Source organism: Panthera onca, chromosome B4, assembly GCF_046562875.1.
Source record: "Panthera onca isolate mPanOnc1 chromosome B4, mPanOnc1 haplotype 2, whole genome shotgun sequence".
Lineage (NCBI taxonomy): Eukaryota > Metazoa > Chordata > Mammalia > Carnivora > Felidae > Panthera > Panthera onca.
Genome location: NC_138345.1, coordinates 137,367,258 through 137,384,591, shown reverse-complemented (window position 1 = coordinate 137,384,591; position 17,334 = coordinate 137,367,258). Strand labels below are relative to the sequence as shown.

Genomic DNA, 17,334 nt, shown 5'->3' with positions numbered 1-17,334 from the left:
ATAGGAAGGATCTCAGGACCCCGCAATATCCTGGTTCCCCTGTGACGTTCTGCCTTCCCCTCGGGTTTCTGCTTGCAAACAGCATCGGCAGTCACAGAAATGCTAGAGACGTACGCCAGTGTTGGTAGAAAGTTGTCCGTTCCCTCAACGGGCATGGACAGAGCATCTCCCGTGTGTTAGGCACCTCGCCAGGAGCTAGGGACACACATCGCTGAAGGGGACAGAGCTGGTCTCTGCCGGCCCAGAGCCCTCCGGGTGGTGAAGACAGACACACAGAAACACGGATAAATGGGAAGTGCAAACCGTGATAAGCATAACAAAGGAAGCGCGAGGTAGGAGAAAGACTGACAGAGGAGCTGAGCCGAGAGGAAGGCCTCACTGAGAAAGGAGCACTGAAGCTGAGCTTTAGCCAACATTGGAGCCAAGGGTGCAAAGCGTGTGCAAAGGGCCTGAGGCAGCAAAGAACTCAGCGGTGTGGCTCAAGGGAAGGGAGCAAGGGGGCGACAATTTGTAGTCGGGCTGGGGACGCGTGCAAGGACAAAATCATACAGGGCCTCGAAGGGCACTCTGGGGACCGGTGACCACGGTTTGGCTGGGATCGTGGTGGAGGAAATGAAGAGAGGCGGGTGGGTCGAGGCCCACGTTGAAGGTGTTGTGAGAATGGAATGGTTGGAGTTAGGGAGTCGGCAAGCTAGGGTTCAAACACCAGCTGTGCGAGCCTGGGCAAATCACTTGCTGTCTCTGGGTCTCCGTGGGGATGGGACACCTGCCTTGCGGCACTGAGGCGATGCACACGAAGGACCCGAAGCACAACGAGTGGCACATCTATCGTCTTATCCTCTGCCTCCTCCTCCTGGCAGGGGGGCAGGATCCCCGGCCGAGGCAACTAACCGTATTCGGGCAAGAGCGGCCGCCAAGATCCTGCAACTGTGTTCTGGGTCTTTCTCCCACCGGTTCAGGCTTGTCATCAAGACAAACAGAACGAGAGGCTCGGGATCGAGTTTTCTGGACTCCGTTAAAGGGTCAGCTCCACGCAATACAGCCAGGACACCAAGCGCAGCCAGAGACTTGGTCCCGCGGCCCGGCTCTGCTACAAATAGGCCACAAAACCCTGGCCGAGCCCTGCCCCTTCTCTGGGCCTCAGTCTCCACATCTAGAGAACGAGAGCGGAAGGAGCCCGATACCCTCTTTTCAATGACGGCCTCGGCCTTTGGGCTTAACGCAAAATGGAGGAGAGCTCATTCATCCGAGGTGATACACGCGCGCCTCCTTGACCCCGTCCCCGGGCTCCCTGGCGGTGTAGACGGTGACCTCCGTCAACAGGGACTCCCAGATGCATACGAGCGTATGAAAACCACTCCTCCGTCACCGCGTGGGAGCACCAGGCAGTGGCGGGTGCCTGGTTCGCCCCAGGGTGATGAACAGCACGGCCTCCCCCCCGGGCGAGATAAAACCAAGGCACGTGAGGCATGCTGGGTAGGATCGCCTGCTGAAACTTTATTAAGATCCCGGAGGGGAGGGCGAGGAAAGCAACAAGAGGGAGCCCCCGGCGGCCCAAAGCAAGTGCTCAGAGCTCTGCGGACACAAAGACGAAAAGCTTGGCCACAAAGGAGCTGACGGTGCCATGGCGATAGAGGTCCATCTTGACGGTCAGGAGCAAGTCCCTGGGCTCAGGGACGGGCTTGGTGAGGGCCACCACCCCGCTGTGGTGGCTCACCTTCCGGGTGCTGAAAAAGCCCTCCTCGTTGCCGCTGGTGATAGCCAGCTGCATGCTGTCCCCAGGGACGGCATTGGAGGGGCCCATGCGGAAAACCACCGCGGGCACTTGGATGTTGGTGGGGAAAGAGAGGTGGTAGTAGGTTATTCTCAGAGGCAGCTTGGGGCACTCCTGATTCTCATGGCAAGGCAAGCGCTCGCAGCGGCTGCAAGAAAAGTGGACAGAGAGACAAGAAAAGGATTAGAGCAAATTCAGCAAGCGGAGGCACAACAGAGCGCGAGGGAAAGCGGGGGCTCGCCGGGCAGGGACTCCCACCACCCCTCTGGCCGATTCGGCTAAAGGAAGAGCACCCCTCACTCACCTGCGGGAGGTGCCGTGGACCTCCGGGCCGCTGACTCAGGCACTAGCCTCTTCCAACACCCTCAGGGGGCGCTGGGTGGCCGGGGTCTAGGGCCGTGCCGGGAGCGAGGTGTGTCCCCTCTCGCCGGCAGAGCACCCCCCGCCGGGCCACACTCCCCGGGCGCACCCTGCCCTCTGAGTGTCGTCCGGGCGCCCGGCCCCTCACCCAGGCCGTGGTCACGGCTACACGGGGCTCTTGGCGGGGCACGGAGATGACCCCGGAGGCGGTCATCTCCACCGCTAGCGGTCACGGCCGCTGCCATCTATCAAGTGCTTGGCCACTCATCACCAAGCGTTCTCTAGCGCGAGCACCGTAACTGCACCGTGAGAGTGGCCTGAGTGCCATTCTTCAGATGCGGAAACTGAGCCTCGAAGAGTCGGGAGGCCTTCCCAAGGTCACAGAGTGAGGACGCCAGATTTGTGCTCAGGCAGTGAGGTCTGTTCCCCACCCGCCTCGCTGGGTCTTGTGCTCCAGGCCCAGTTTCCTGTGCGTCCACAGGGACAGCCAGGGCTTGGAATGGAGATGGGGATGGGTTCTAACTTCCTGTAACAGGATGACGATAGCCCCTGATTTCCTATGAAGCATGGAAAGAGGTTCTAAGTTCCTGTGACAGAACGGGGAGAGCGCCCCACTTCCTATGACAGAACGGTGATAGTTCCTAACTTCCTGTGGCCGGATGGAAAGAGGTTCTAACTTCCTGTGACCGGATGGAAAGAGGTTCTAACTTCCTGTGACATTCTCTGACTTCCTGTGACAAGATGGTGATAGCTCCTAACTTCCTGTGACAGGATGGAAAGAGGTTCTAACTTCCTGTGACCGGATGGAAAGAGGTTCTAACTTCCTATGACATTCTCTGACTTCCTGTGACAGGACGGTGATAGTTCCTAACTTCCTGTGACAGGATGGAAAGAGGTTCTAACTTCCTATGACATTCTCTGACTTCCTGTGACAGGACGGTGATAGTTCCTAACTTCCTGTGACAGGATGGAAAGAGGTTCTAACTTCCTATGACATTCTCTGACTTCCTGTGACAGGACGGTGATAGTTCCTAACTTCCTGTGACAGGATGGAAAGAGGTTCTAACTTCCCATGACAGAATGGTGATAGCTCCTAACTTCCTGTGGCAGGATGGAAAGAGGTTCTAAGTTCCTGTGACAGAACGGGGAGAGTGCCCCACTTCCTATGACAGAACGGTGATAGTTCCTAACTTCCTGTGGCCGGATGGAAAGAGGTTCTAACTTCCTGTGACCGGATGGAAAGAGGTTCTAACTTCCTGTGACATTCTCTGACTTCCTGTGACAAGATGGTGATAGCTCCTAACTTCCTGTGACAGGATGGAAAGAGGTTCTGACTTCCTGTGACCGGATGGAAAGAGGTTCTAACTTCCTATGACATTCTCTGACTTCCTGTGACAGGACGGCGATAGTTCCTAACTTCCTGTGACAGGATGGAAAGAGGTTCTAACTTCCTGTGACAGGATGGAAAGAGGTTCTAACTTCCTATGACATTCTCTGACTTCCTGTGACAGGATGGTGATAGTTCCTAACTTCCTGTGGCAGGATGGAAAGAGGTTCTAACTTCCTATGACATTTTCTGACTTCCTGTGACAAGACGGTGATAGTTCCTAACTTCCTGTGACAGGATGGAAAGAGGTTCTAACTTCCTGTGACAGGATGGAAAGAGGTTCTAAGTTCCTGTGACAGAACGGGGAGAGTGCCCCACTTCCTAGGACAGAACGGTGATAGTTCCTAACTTCCTGTGGCAGGATGGAAAGAGGTTCTAAGTTGCTGTTACACGTTCTAATTTCCAATGGCAGGATGGTGATAGCTCCAAACTTCCAGTGACATGATGGAAAGAGGTTCTAACTTCCTGTGACATTCTCTGACTTCCTGTGACAGAATGGTGATAGTTCCTAACTTCCTGTGGCAGGATGGAAAGAGGTTCTAACTTCCTGTGACATTCTCTGACTTCCTGTGACAGAATGGTGATAGTTCCTAACTTCCTGTGGCAGGATGGAAAGAGGTTCTAACTTCCTATGACATTCTCTGACTTCCTGTGACAGGATGGTGATAGTTCTGAACTTCCTGTGACAGGATGGAAGGAGGTTCTGACTTCCTGTGACAGGATGGAAAGAGGTTCTAACTTCCTATGACATTCTCTGACTTCCTGTGACAGGACGGTGATAGTTCCTAACTTCCTGTGACAGGATGGAAAGAGGTTCTAACTTCCCATGACAGAATGGTGATAGCTCCTAACTTCCTGTGGCAGGATGGAAAGAGGTTCTAAGTTCCTGTGACAGAACGGGGAGAGTGCCCCACTTCCTATGACAGAACGGTGATAGTTCCTAACTTCCTGTGGCCGGATGGAAAGAGGTTCTAACTTCCTGTGACCGGATGGAAAGAGGTTCTAACTTCCTGTGACATTCTCTGACTTCCTGTGACAAGATGGTGATAGCTCCTAACTTCCTGTGACAGGATGGAAAGAGGTTCTGACTTCCTGTGACCGGATGGAAAGAGGTTCTAACTTCCTATGACATTCTCTGACTTCCTGTGACAGGACGGCGATAGTTCCTAACTTCCTGTGACAGGATGGAAAGAGGTTCTAACTTCCTGTGACAGGATGGAAAGAGGTTCTAACTTCCTATGACATTCTCTGACTTCCTGTGACAGGATGGTGATAGTTCCTAACTTCCTGTGGCAGGATGGAAAGAGGTTCTAACTTCCTATGACATTTTCTGACTTCCTGTGACAAGACGGTGATAGTTCCTAACTTCCTGTGACAGGATGGAAAGAGGTTCTAACTTCCTGTGACAGGATGGAAAGAGGTTCTAAGTTCCTGTGACAGAACGGGGAGAGTGCCCCACTTCCTAGGACAGAACGGTGATAGTTCCTAACTTCCTGTGGCAGGATGGAAAGAGGTTCTAAGTTGCTGTTACACGTTCTAATTTCCAATGGCAGGATGGTGATAGCTCCAAACTTCCAGTGACATGATGGAAAGAGGTTCTAACTTCCTGTGACATTCTCTGACTTCCTGTGACAGAATGGTGATAGTTCCTAACTTCCTGTGGCAGGATGGAAAGAGGTTCTAACTTCCTGTGACATTCTCTGACTTCCTGTGACAGAATGGTGATAGTTCCTAACTTCCTGTGGCAGGATGGAAAGAGGTTCTAACTTCCTATGACATTCTCTGACTTCCTGTGACAGGATGGTGATAGTTCTGAACTTCCTGTGACAGGATGGAAGGAGGTTCTGACTTCCTGTGACAGGATGGAAAGAGGTTCTAACTTCCTATGACATTATCTGACTTCCTGTGACAGGACGGTGATAGTTCCTAACTTCCTGTGACAGGATGGAAAGAGGTTCTAACTTCCTGTGACTGGATGGAAAGAGGTTCTAACTTCCTGTGACAGGATGGAAAGAGGTTCTAACTTCCTATGACATTCTCTGACTTCCTGTGACAGGACGGTGATAGTTCCTAACTTCCTGTGACAGGATGGAAAGAGGTTCTAACTTCCCGTGACAGAATGGTGATAGCTCCTAACTTCCTGTGGCAGGATGGAAAGAGGTTCTAAGTTCCTGTTACACGTTCTAATTTCCAATGGCAGGATGGTGATAGCTCCAAACATCCAAGACAGGATGGAATGAAGTTCTGACTTCCTGTGACAGAATGGTGATAGCTCCTAACTTCCAGTGACAGGATGGAAAGAGGTCCTAACTTCCTGTTATAGGTTCTAACTTCCTGTGACAGGACAGTGATCGCTCCAAACTTCCTGTGACAGGATGGGAAGAAGTTCTGACTTCCTGTGGCACACTCTAACTTCCTGTGACAGGATGGTGAGCTCCTAATTTCTGAGGCAGAATGGAAAGAGGTCTAACTTCTGTTATAGGTTCTAACTTCCTGTGACAGGACGGTGACAGCTCTTAACTTCCTATAACAGGATGGAAAGAAGTTTTGACTTCCTGTAACAGAATGGTGAGAGCTCCTAACTTCCAGTGACAGAATGGTGAGAGTTCCTAACTTCCTGTGACAGAATGTTGATAGTTTCTAACTTCCTGTGACAGGATGGAAAGAAGTTCCGACTTCCTGTGACAGGATGCTGAGAGCTTGTAATTCCTGAGACAGAATGGAAAGGGGTTCTAACTTCCTGTGATAGGTTCTAACTTCCTGTGATAGGCTGGTGATAGCTCCTGATTCCTGTGATAGGATTAGAGAGAGGTCCTAACTTCCTGTGACAGGATGGAAAGAGATTCTGACTTCCTGCTACAGGCTCCAACTTTCTGTGACAGGCTGGTGAGAGCTCCTCACTTCCCCTGATGGAGACGGAGACAGGTTCTAACTTCCTGTGATAGGCTGGGGACGGGGACGATCTTCGGCCTCCTGAACACCAGGCCATCACACTCTGATGGCAGCCGCCTTTGGAAGTGGAGCCCAAGTGCAGAGCCCCATGGGACATGGCAGGGCATGCCCCAGGAAGTTCTGCCACGTTGACCGTGTTTGGATTCTCTGGCCAGGAGCAAGGACCGTCCTAGCCTTCCATCTCGCCTCCCTCTCAGCCCTTTAAGTTTCTGTGCCTTGTGTTGGGTTACTTGGACTTATTTTACATTTGGCGTTTATTGTGAGGGGGGGGGTCTCTTTTTTCCATCCGATTTCCGGCTCTTTATCGGGATGAGGGGAATCATCTCATTTATTTGGCCGTTTACCATTCTGAGCAGGCTTCCCTAGGCCAGCCCCGGGAGCGAGCTCCAGGGTACTCCTTGGGGATGATCCTCCACGGTAGGTGAGGATCAGGAGCACTGCGGGGGAGTCATGCATGGGAGGGGCCCGGAGGCAGAGGGGACAGGTAGGAGAGAAGGAAAGCAGAAGAAAGGTGCTGCTGAGGGGCGGCCTACCCCCCGAGACACCTAGCTCCAGGCCAAACGATAAGGTTCCGGGGGGTTCGGGAGACCCTGCGGGAAGGTGCCTGGCCTCGTGCTGGGTGAATCAGGGTTTCTCCTTCCATTAGCTCATCTCGTCGTCCCACACTGTTCTCCTGCTCTACTGACGGGAAGATCAAAGCTCAGTGAGGACACGTAACTTGTCTGTGACGCCACAGTCTGTATTAAGTGGCAGAAACAAAGTTGGCCTGTCTCACTTCAAAGCCTTCATCCACACGCACGCATACACACACACACACACACACACACACACACACACACACATGCACACACACACGCACACGCACACACGCACCAGCTGCTTCAGGAAAGGCCTGGTGGTCTGGCCAGCAGGTGGCGCTAGAGTCGCCTTCATGTGACTTAAGCTTGTCCCACTTCTGTGTGGCCTGTACCCTGTCCAAGGACGGGGTTTTGATTTGTCAGACGGACGCATTGACCCAGCACGTGTGGCCAGAGGGAACGTGACGTGTGCATGACGTTCGAGCTCCCGCAGCCACCACACCGGAGAACTGGACGCTCCCTCCTCCATGGTCCCCACACCCCCACCACGAACCCCGAAGAGGCATTAACCGCAGAGCCGCAGGCATTTCTCACACGAGGCATTTCTCGGCCTGGCTCTGGGTGGACCATTCACTTCCCAAGGGCCGGGCGATGGCTCTCCGGCTTCATCTCCAGGACCCGGCGTGAACTTGACACATGCTACGCACTCCAGCAAACGTGCACAAACACGTACGGCCCCGATTTTCCCGGTCAGCTCCAACTTCAACGCTCCTGTCCTGCTCTACCCTGAGCTTATGGAAACATCACAGAAACCTCAACTACCGCGTCCGGCAAACTGCCCGCCACCCTGGGCACCCACACAAAAGTCTTTGTTAGCCAGCACGTCTGGAGGGCTGTCGTCGCACAGAGGAGGGCCAGGTCCCTGGGACCACACGCCTTGGTTTCCATCTCGTCATGTACAAGAGAACAACGTGCCCCAATTTTTCAGTTCACCAGAGCTGTGCCAACCGAGGCTTAGAAGCCTTCCTCTGGCTTCTAAGACCGCATGTCTCAGGGGTCCGTCCTGCTGAGGGGATAAAGAGGATGTTTTCAGTCCCATCCCAGGCTCTGGAACGCTTTGACATTCCTCCTGTGGGTAGGAGGGAATCGTGTGGTCAGGATCTTAACAGCCTGGCCGATCCATGAGGCCCAGCCCTGTGGTTTGTGGCCCGGCCTGCTGGGTCATGCTCCAGTTACTGCCCCTTGGCCGCCAGGGACACTGCCCAGAAGGAGACTGTGTGGACAGAAAGAGAAGGCTGAGGCCCAGAGAGAGACAGAGAGACAGAGAGAGGGCACACACCTTAAATCTTCCCTATCAAGACTCCCTAAATGTTAACTACAGAAATGCCGGCTAGTGGGTCTTTCCTGATACAGCTCTTTCAAGTTTTATAAATTGCTTTCTGAAGGTCAGATAATAAATTCTTTAAGAGGATTTTGGAGGATGAGGAAAAGAAACTACAAAGCAAGAAAACTCCAGCCTGAGGCGTTAACAGTGCCGAGAAGACGGGCCACTCCTTGCTTGGAGCTCCGGCCTATATCCTGCCTGGGTCGGTCTACCATTTGTCAGAGGCTTGTCACTATGCTGACACTAAGCTACGAGCCCCCGTGGTCCTACGGTAACTCCTCTCTCTAGGAGGGGACAACCAGGATACAAGCCTCCAATGGCCACTCAACTTGGGGTTCCAGCCCCAACCCCCCTTCCTACACTGGGCTCCCGGCTGGCCCGTGATTCCCCACAGGGACCAGCAAAGGAGAAAACTGCAACCAGATGGAGTCCTGTGTGTAGCACGATGGCCCCAACCACACAGCCCCTCAGACGCCCGTGTCTCGTCTCCCATCGGAGGGCCGGGAGCTCAACCAGTCACACGGGCGGCAAGCAGCAGGCGGGGAACAGCAGAGGTGCCCCGAGGAACCTCTGTGGCTAAGCTGAAGTGCCCCGAGGGAGAGAAACGGGATGGCCGGTCATCACCGTCCTCACTCCCTACCACTCTTGTCCCAGCACTGGGCTGGCTGCCTGGAGCTCGTTACCACTAATCCCTGCTAATCCCCAAGGCCTTGCCAAGCAGGTGTTGCAGACACAGAAAGGGCCCCTGGGTGGCCAAGAGACTGACCTGAGGCCACAGCCCCAAGGAACAGGAGAGCGAGTCTGGAAGTCTGGAATCCCGGCCCTGGCTCTTCCCCTTTCCACACAGCCCTTTCAGGCCCTGCCCTAGACACCAGGGGGCACCCCCCTAAAAACTGGCAGTAAGATAGACCTTTGGGGCGCCTACCCACTCCCCCATGGGGGCTGAACCCAGCGTGAGCTTTATGAGGGGGCCCTGCTCCGCCATCAAGGCTCACCCCGCAGGAACCTGGCAGGGTGGCCTCACCGCCCGCTTCATAGCTGAGGGTATAGAGGCTCCAAGGAGCCCCAGCGACCCGGAATGGAGTAACTCCAAGCTGGCATCTTTCTGGAATGCCACAGCTTCCCCAAGAAGCTGGAGAACTCAGTCCTGGAGGGCTTGGCCTGGCCACTACCCCCAGTTTCTTTCTCCTCCCCCTCTGTGCCCGCCGCTGCGGGGGGCGGGCCGCTGGCGAGCAGGCATGGGTGTTAATCTGGGCCGTCCTGCCCGGAGGGGCAGCTTGGAGCCCCATCTTCCCTCTCTTGCTTGTACTGTGGGTGGGGCCCTGCTCCCTCTTCCTACTCACAGAAAATGACAAGCCCCCTCTTTGTCAGCCCCCGGTACATGCTGATGAAGCCGTGGGATGGGACAGACCGAGCCCTGAAGCATCAACCCCCACAGTGAGCCGAATGCCAGCCCAGGCTCCCCACTGAGCACCCCATTTCACGGCCGGACGCCCTTCGATCCCCTGTCCCCAGCCCTGCTCCAGTCCTGCCCGCCACTCCCTCCCTCTGTGCCTAACTCAGTCTCCCCCTCCCCATTCATTCCACCAACGCCTACTCCAGGCGCTCCGCACCCAAGCCACATGGGGACTCTGCTGCACTCTGTGGCCACTGCTGCTCTGGAATGTGCTCTTAGTAGGCACGGTGCTGGGCACGGGGGCCTTTGTGGGCCCACTGTCTGCCCCGGTGGCTGCACACAGTATGCCCGCGGTCCCCAAACAAGTAAATGACTTTCTCCTGCACCGAGGCGTGGCCAAGGCTTCCACAGCAAATGCCAACACGCAGGAAGGGGCCGGGTCTGCTGATTTCAGTCACAACCTCAGCTCACGGCGCCCACCTGTCCACCCTTGGGCTCGGGAAGCACGCAGACCCCCAGAGGGAAGCTGCCTCCGGTCTGGGCTTCGTGGCTGCCCGTGTTAGAATTCCATGCCCAGCGCCAGCCAGTCTTCCAGAGTCCTCGAGCCCAGACACAGACAAAGAACTGGGGGAGCAGGAACTTAATACCACAAATAGCAGCCCAGCCTCAAATTGAGGAAACGGAACTTTCTTAGGGGTCCGAGGTACGCCCTCGCTGCCTTCCGGGGCTCAGTTCTGGGGTGCCTCTTCCCTAACCGGGGCACAGGGAGGACACGAGCTATCGGGTCTCCAGGCGGACGAACGTACGTGGGCTGGGGGAACAGAGCAAGCCCGCGGAGGTGGCGAGGCCGGAGGACGAGCACCTGGGAAGAGCCCAGAGTGCCGCTGGGGAGACGGAGGCCTGAGCACCTGGCATTCAGCAAGCCGGAGGCCAGGCCAGAACCGCAAGCCAGGGCAGCCACCCTTTGGGCTTGAGCGAGTGGACACTGGGGCCGGGTGCACCAACCAAGGAGGCCCTGACCCTCCAGCGGGAGGAGCAGGCTCACGGTCAAAAGGCCGAGTTGCGGTCAGCCTAGCTGTGCACTGGCTTCGAGCGTTTCCGGGGGTTGGAAGGAGGGGTCACGCACCCGTGCTCCCGAATCTGGCCCCACTAGAGAGCTCCTCCTGAAATCACTGACAGTGGCATGAAACGAACCTCGCTGAATAAAATTAGGGGTAGGGTGGTGTGCAGTGAGGCCAGAGGTCCTCCCTACGCCCTGAGGAAGGGGGTTTCTGGACATCCCAGCAGACACCCTAGTGGCCTGGGAAGGAGGGAGCTTCCAATAACATAGGAACATACAGCCTCAAGTTTGGGACACAGAAAATTCCGTGCCGTTCCCACACAGTCACCGGGCCGAATGGAATCTGGCTTTCAGGAGGGGGGTCGCCTAATGACGATGCCCCAGCAACCACATCAGCTCACCCGGAAGCATCACTACCTTCGTCTGGGCCAGAGTATGTTCTGACCTCTGCATCTCGCAGATGATGAAGCTGAGGCCCAGCGAGCTGCCTCGGGCCCAAGGTCTCAGGCCTGGTGTTTCTGCCTCGCACAGGCTCCCTGAGGCCAGGCCGGCCCTCCTTGAAGTCACTACCTAGGCTCTCGGCAACCAGCCTCCCGGCGTTTAGGGGCTTGAGAATCGGGGTCCTCAAGTTTCCCAGGGCCCCGGTGGGAGGGCACAGTTCATGAGCCGCCCACCCAGGCCGGGAGCCAGGCCCCCAGGAAGGCCGACGCAGACAGACAATGGCGGGGCCCGAGGGACTTACGTGTCTGCGGAGCGGCGGTAGTTCTTGGGGCACTCGAAGGCCAGGCAGCGGAAGCCGCCCTGGATGTTGAAGCAGGTCTCGTTGATGGAGCAGTTGTGGATGCCGGTCACACACTCATCGATGTCTGTGAGAGACCCCAAGGCAGCCCGGTGAAGGCTGAGGCCGCCCGAGCCGACCCCATCCACAGATGGTGGTGCTGGGGCCTGAGGGGGGAGATGGGGCCGCCCTTGCCCTCCCCTGGCTGCTCCCCTGACTGCTCCCCTGCTCCCCTCCCTCCCCTGCTCTCTGTGGCAGTGCCCTTGCCAGCTTTTTTTACTTATAAGATAATCGGTATTTATGGAGGTTTTACTCATCGTTCACAGTTCTGGGATGAGCTTCGGAGAGTTCCGTTCTCCCGACAGCTCACTGGGCAAGAACTGTTATTATCCTCAGTGTAGGCAGGAGCTCACACAGGCTCCGGGGCTCACCCAAGGCCACACATTTTGCACGCGGCAGAGTTGAGCTTTGAACCCACACGGGCCAGAGCCAAGGTTCTAAGCAGCCAGCACCTGTCCGAGGCTCCTGAGGGTCAGTACTCTCACCTCACGGGGGACTCGTGACATGCCAGAAGGAAATGGCAGAAGCTAGCGGCTGCGTGTGACGGATGAGGACACCAAGGCTTCAAGGAGTTCTACGTTGTGCCCAGGGCCCGGGGTCGGTGAGGCCTGGGGCACTGTCCTGAGAGGTCCCCGGACACGGGGAGCTGTCCTCTTTCCCACAGGTCTCAGGAGCAGCAGAATGGTGGGGTCTGGCGAGCCTGAGAGGCGTCTGTGAGAGGTGCCAAACGCCTGATCTCGGCGGTAAAAACAACACTCCTAATCTCAAAGGCCGAGGCTCAGGAATGTGTTTTGCTGTGTCTGGCAGGACCCCAGGTTGCGGCAAGGGAGGCCGGCCAGGAGCGAGAAAGTCATCTGCTCCGCCAGAGAGGCGAAAACAAAGTGACTTCCACCCAGAGCTGCGGACGCGCTGAGTGGGTGCCTCCCAGGAAAGGCCACCGCTCCTGCCCGCCTTTGATCAAAGTCCTTCCTCACGACCAGAAATCACGTGTGCAGAACCCGGGGCCTCTGAGCCTCTGGGTCGACAGTCCTGTGTGGGGGCTCATGAGGAAGGGGCCAGACAGACCCGACCTCTGTGGCTCAGCTTCTTGGGGCCGTCCCTCGATCCACTCGGGGATTGTTCGTTCACAAATATCTACTCGGCACCCCTCTCTTGGTCACCAAATGGCTTAGTTACGGGGCTCACGGTGACTCCTACGGTGTTCTTAGATATGGGAGCTGAGTGTAGATGGGGGCCATCGGCCCCCCTCATTTAGTCCATGCGGGAGCTGACCCCTGGCCCCAGCGGGACCCTCACGAATACAGAGACCTCGGGGCTGTCCCACTGCGGACCACGCCCGCCCTCAGCAGGGCAGTCATCGGCACCTTGGGACAGAGGCCTCCCCCACCTGCTCACTGCTCTGCCCGTAACTCTCGGCAGGGCCTGGCTTACGTCAAGGGCTTGTCGAGTCAGTGGATGAAAGGCTGACCGAGTAGTCCCCCTGCTGTGGGATGGGGTCCCCCTTCCTAAAGGCTGTCAGCCCCTGTTCTGGCCCCCTCGGAGCTGCTGAGGGCAGGGTGGGAGGGTCAGAACCCCCCGAAGACAGGTGTGCCAGGAGTGAGAGACCAGGGTGCGTGTGGACCCTGAGACACTCTGTGGATGCAGAGGCCTCCCCTCCCCTTCCCAGATGCACCCCCCCCAGCGGGTCAGGGAGGCTGCCTGGCCTCAACTCCCCAGCACCACAGAGCCCCAGGCCATCCCCAGCGCTCACCTTGGCAGTTGCGGCCGTTGGGGGCCAGCCTGTATCCGGACGGAGGGCAGGTGCACTGGAAGCTTCCAGGGATGTTGATGCAGCGATAGGAGCAGATGTGGCCCCCGGTGGGCAGGGCGCACTCGTCAATGTCTGTGATGGCAAAGCCCGCCCTCAGCATCCCGTGGCCGAGCTCCATTCCCAACAGTGGGCCAGGAAGGGGCCTGGGAGGACGGCCACGTGGGGCCATATGGACACCGGAAGCCGCAAAGTACTGGGGTGGGGCTCAGGAACTGTTACATCAGAGGGGAAAGTGAAGCCCAGAGAGGGAAGAGCTTAGCCCAGCGTCACACAGCAAGTCCATGGTATAAAGTACGTACACGTGGGGGAAGGAGGCAGTACGGGGGCCAAGTGGAGGGGGAAAGGCCAAGAGCTTCAGAACAGTACGTAGCACAGATGGCCTGCGGGCTGCAGGCACGCCCTGACGCTAACGCCCTGACGCTAACGGTTATCCACGTGCTAATAAGAAACACGCCTTCCCTGGAAATGGTAGGAATCCCAACAGCACCTTTCAGCACCTACGGTGCGCCAGGCACTGTACTAAGGGCTTCTGGGTCGTCTTCAACCCTCTGACAGCCTGGTGGGGCTGGGGTAGGCCCTCAGGCTGCAGGTATGGATGGTCCCCCACCAGGGAGAGGCAGAGCTGCGAATCGGGCATGCGGGGGGGGGGGGGGGGGGGGGGGGGGAGGCTGAGGCCCCTCCTCGCCCCAGGGTCGCACACCGCCAAGCCCTGGCACCTGCGGTCCCCGCCACGTGTGGTCCAAGGCCCCCACACGACGTGGCGCTCACCAGCTACGCATTTCGGAAAGAAAAATCCGGGGAGTGGGTGTGCTGCTTTCTAAACCTCACTCTCGAGGACTCATTTGTATCCAAACAAGCCTCAGCTGCAGGGAGAAAAAAAACCTACACCGGCCGCCAGCCTGCAAGGGCGTTCGGGAGAAAGGGGCGGGGGTGCTCTCCCCTCAGCCGGGCGGGGCGCCCCCCTCACCTTCGCAGGTGACCCCGTCCACATCGCTGAGCTGGTGGCCTCGCCGACAGTAACACTGGTAGGAGCCGTACACGTTGGCGCATTCCTGGCTGCAGGGACTGCTGTTACACTCGTTCACGTCTGAAAGAGAGAGGGTCCCTGGAGGTCACCCCACTCGGAGCCACCCTGCACACCCCTGGTCCCCCTCAAGGGAACACATATGGAGGGCCTGAAGTCCCGCCGTCTGCCGCCTGGGGTCGCCCCGAGGGACAGGGGCTCCCATTCCATCCCCCCCCCCCCCCCACTCCCCCGGCTGATGGATCCGGAATCTCTCATCAGGACGACACAAAGTCTCCGTTCTCGGCTCCGTCCAGTGGGTCCCGCCTCAGGCTCCCAGGGTCAGTTCTAGTCCTCAACTGGAGACGTGATCACAGCCCTCCCCAGTTCACCTCCAAGACAATGCCCTCTGCAGAGATGGAGGCCCGAGTGAACCGTTGATGTGCCCACATCCCGGATACCCCAGTGCGTAAATCTCACCACCAGCCCACTCAGCGACTCTGAGCTCCCGCTCGTCTGTTCCCTTCGCTGAGAGCAGGGATCAGCGCAATTCTGGCCCACCACTTGCTTTTGTAAAGGAAGTTCTATTGGCACACAGCCACGCTCACTCATTTACCCTGGCGTATGGCCGCCTTTGCCCTGCAAAGAAGTGGGTACCCGCAACATAGATTGTGGCGGGCAGAGCCTAAAATATTTACTATGCGGCTTTTAGGAAAAGATTTGTGCCAACCTCTGGCCTAGAAGTCCCTTCTCACATTTATTTACTGCTAATTCCTAGCAGGGCAGACGGGGTGAGCAGCTAAGAATGTCCATTAGCCTCTCGGCCCGTGTTTCGTCCCTGCAGCACCCCCAACACCCTGCCTGGCCGTCCCTGCTGCCCAGTGTGGTTTCTCATCAAATCCTAGAGACACTCCTCAAAGGCAGGAACCACGTTCTTGCTACGCACCTTATCGGGGTTGCTTTACAAATGCGTAGCGGAAGGATAGGGCAAAGCTGGCCATGCCCCGGTTTTGTGTCCCCAATGTTGCTACTCACGTAGACGTGACTACCTCCTTTCCAGTCACTGGGGACTGATGAAGAACAGCGTAAGCCATGAGTGCTAACAGCAGTGACACCCACGGTCCCCATAGCTGGCACTTGGTCTCACACAGGACACTGGGATACGCTCTCCACATGCATCATCCTCAGGACCCCCGGTAAGGTGGGTCCTGCTCCCCCCACTTTTGCAGATGAGGACAATGGGGCCCAGAAGTGCCGAGTTACTTCTTCAAGGCCATAACATGGTCAAGCTGGGATTTGAACCCAAGCTCGAGGGACCCCTGTGCATCAATCTTTTTTTCCTTGCCAAAACACGTGCATTGAGTCTGGTTCCTGGGGACAGGTCCTAGAATCTCGGGGGGACCCGAGGGCCCAGGATCCCGTCACACCGTCCACCCTCCAGTTGGAGACCTGTGCGTACTGGGTGCGTCTGGGCATATGTGACTTTTGTGATCGTCCTGCCGAGCGTCCAGAAGCTGTACCCAGGCTCTGCGCTGCACAGAACAGGGCTTGCCGGGCGACGGGAGGGGAGCGCCGAGGGCTGTAAGAGCTCTGGACTTTGCTGATCTCAGAACCTAGTCCTCAGAGAGGATGTGACGTCTGCTGAGCGCCTACGGTGTGCCAGGCCCTGTGCTGAACACACTTCACGCCATCTCGGTCCAGCCCCAGAGGAGGTGGATGTTATCTGCGAACCGACAGGCTCAGCACTAACAACTCCCTCCAACCTCCACCCGGCAGACTAAGGGCCCTGACCACACTTTAGCATGGCTTCTACCGGCCCAAGACGGGGTGCCCAGGATGACGACCCCAGACCCTTAAAGTGCCTGCCTGAGAAAGCTCAGAGCAGCCCAAAGAAGATACTCGGTCCTGACCTCCCTTTTTTTCTTAGAAGTGTTGACTTTAGCAAACTTGCAAATGTCAATCCTTGCTCTGTCCCTTTGAGATGTACCCCCTACAACCCAGGACCTGCAAACCATGCCTTGGAAGTGCGATCACTGGGAAGGGCAGGTCCCCGCCCCCCACCTCCGCCCCTGCCCTCCCAGTCTCTGTGGGAGGGCAGGAGCCAGTTAGCAGGTGCAGCCAGCCTAAACATGCTGATTCCCCACTTAACGTCCTGCAGCACTTGGCTTTAGCACACCCCAGCATTTAAAAAGCCTTGTGCCCTTTGGGGCACTTGGGTGGCTCAGTCAGTTTAAGCGTCCAGCGTCGGCTCAGGTCATAATCTCACGGTTTGTGGTTTCGAGCCCCACATCGGGCTCTGTGCTGACAGCTTGGAGCCTGGAGCCCGCTTCGGATTCTCTATGTGTGTGTCTCTCTCTCTCTCTGCCCCTTCCCCCCGCTCACACTCTGTGTCTCTCTCTCTCAAAAATAAATAAAACATTTTTTAAAAAATTTTTAATAAAGAGAAATTTAAAAAGCCTCCTGCCTTCTGCTTTTCCCAAACTGAGATCGTTTTACACCCAAGCCCCTCTCCGCGGATGCAACAGTCTGGGTAAACTCTGTCTTACCGGTTTCCTCGAAAATCTGACCTACCAAGCCCTGTCTCCCGGTAGGACACTGAGGCAGGCGAGGCCAGCCACCCCCGGAGGTCGCGTGAACACAGGGTGGGTGGGACGCCTCCCCATCCCGCACTCTTAGCCACGTCCCTTGTTCCTAAACCGGCTTATCCGTTCCCCACGTGCGTGGCCCTGGGCAGATGCCACTGGGCGCTCCGGGGCCCAGGAGGCCCAGGCATCTCTGACACGTCACCTGTC

The 17,334-nt window shown here is 56.9% G+C and overlaps 1 protein-coding gene and 1 long non-coding RNA gene across 14 annotated transcripts in view; one reads left to right on the top strand and one right to left on the bottom strand.

The window, feature by feature from the left end:
• FBLN1 (fibulin 1) overlaps positions 1-17,334 on the bottom strand; it is an 88,120-nt gene that overhangs the window by 32,066 nt on the left and 38,720 nt on the right. The window contains exons 12-15 of one of the 2 annotated variants that reach the window (XM_078449314.2): positions 14,507-14,626; positions 13,480-13,611; positions 11,634-11,757; positions 1,480-1,922 (exon numbers count right to left, since the gene is read on the bottom strand). In XM_078449314.2, the coding sequence (XP_078305440.1) occupies positions 1,568-1,922; positions 11,634-11,757; positions 13,480-13,611; positions 14,507-14,626 (731 nt within the window). In that variant the 3' untranslated portion in view covers positions 1,480-1,567. Of the gene's footprint in view, positions 1-1,479; positions 1,923-11,633; positions 11,758-13,479; positions 13,612-14,506; positions 14,627-17,334 lie in introns of those variants that run through there. The other variant, XM_078449315.2, reaches the window with a different exon arrangement.
• Positions 2,704-4,700, top strand: LOC132693591 (uncharacterized). 12 transcript variants are annotated; one of them, XR_014138010.1, is made up of 5 exons: positions 2,704-2,834; positions 2,917-2,947; positions 3,318-3,492; positions 4,222-4,334; positions 4,459-4,700. It is a non-coding gene; the product is annotated as an uncharacterized LOC132693591 (long non-coding RNA). The 12 variants fall into 12 exon arrangements; XR_014138005.1 differs by having other exon boundaries at positions 2,886-2,947; XR_014138013.1 differs by having other exon boundaries at positions 2,704-2,947; positions 3,318-3,379; positions 3,431-3,492.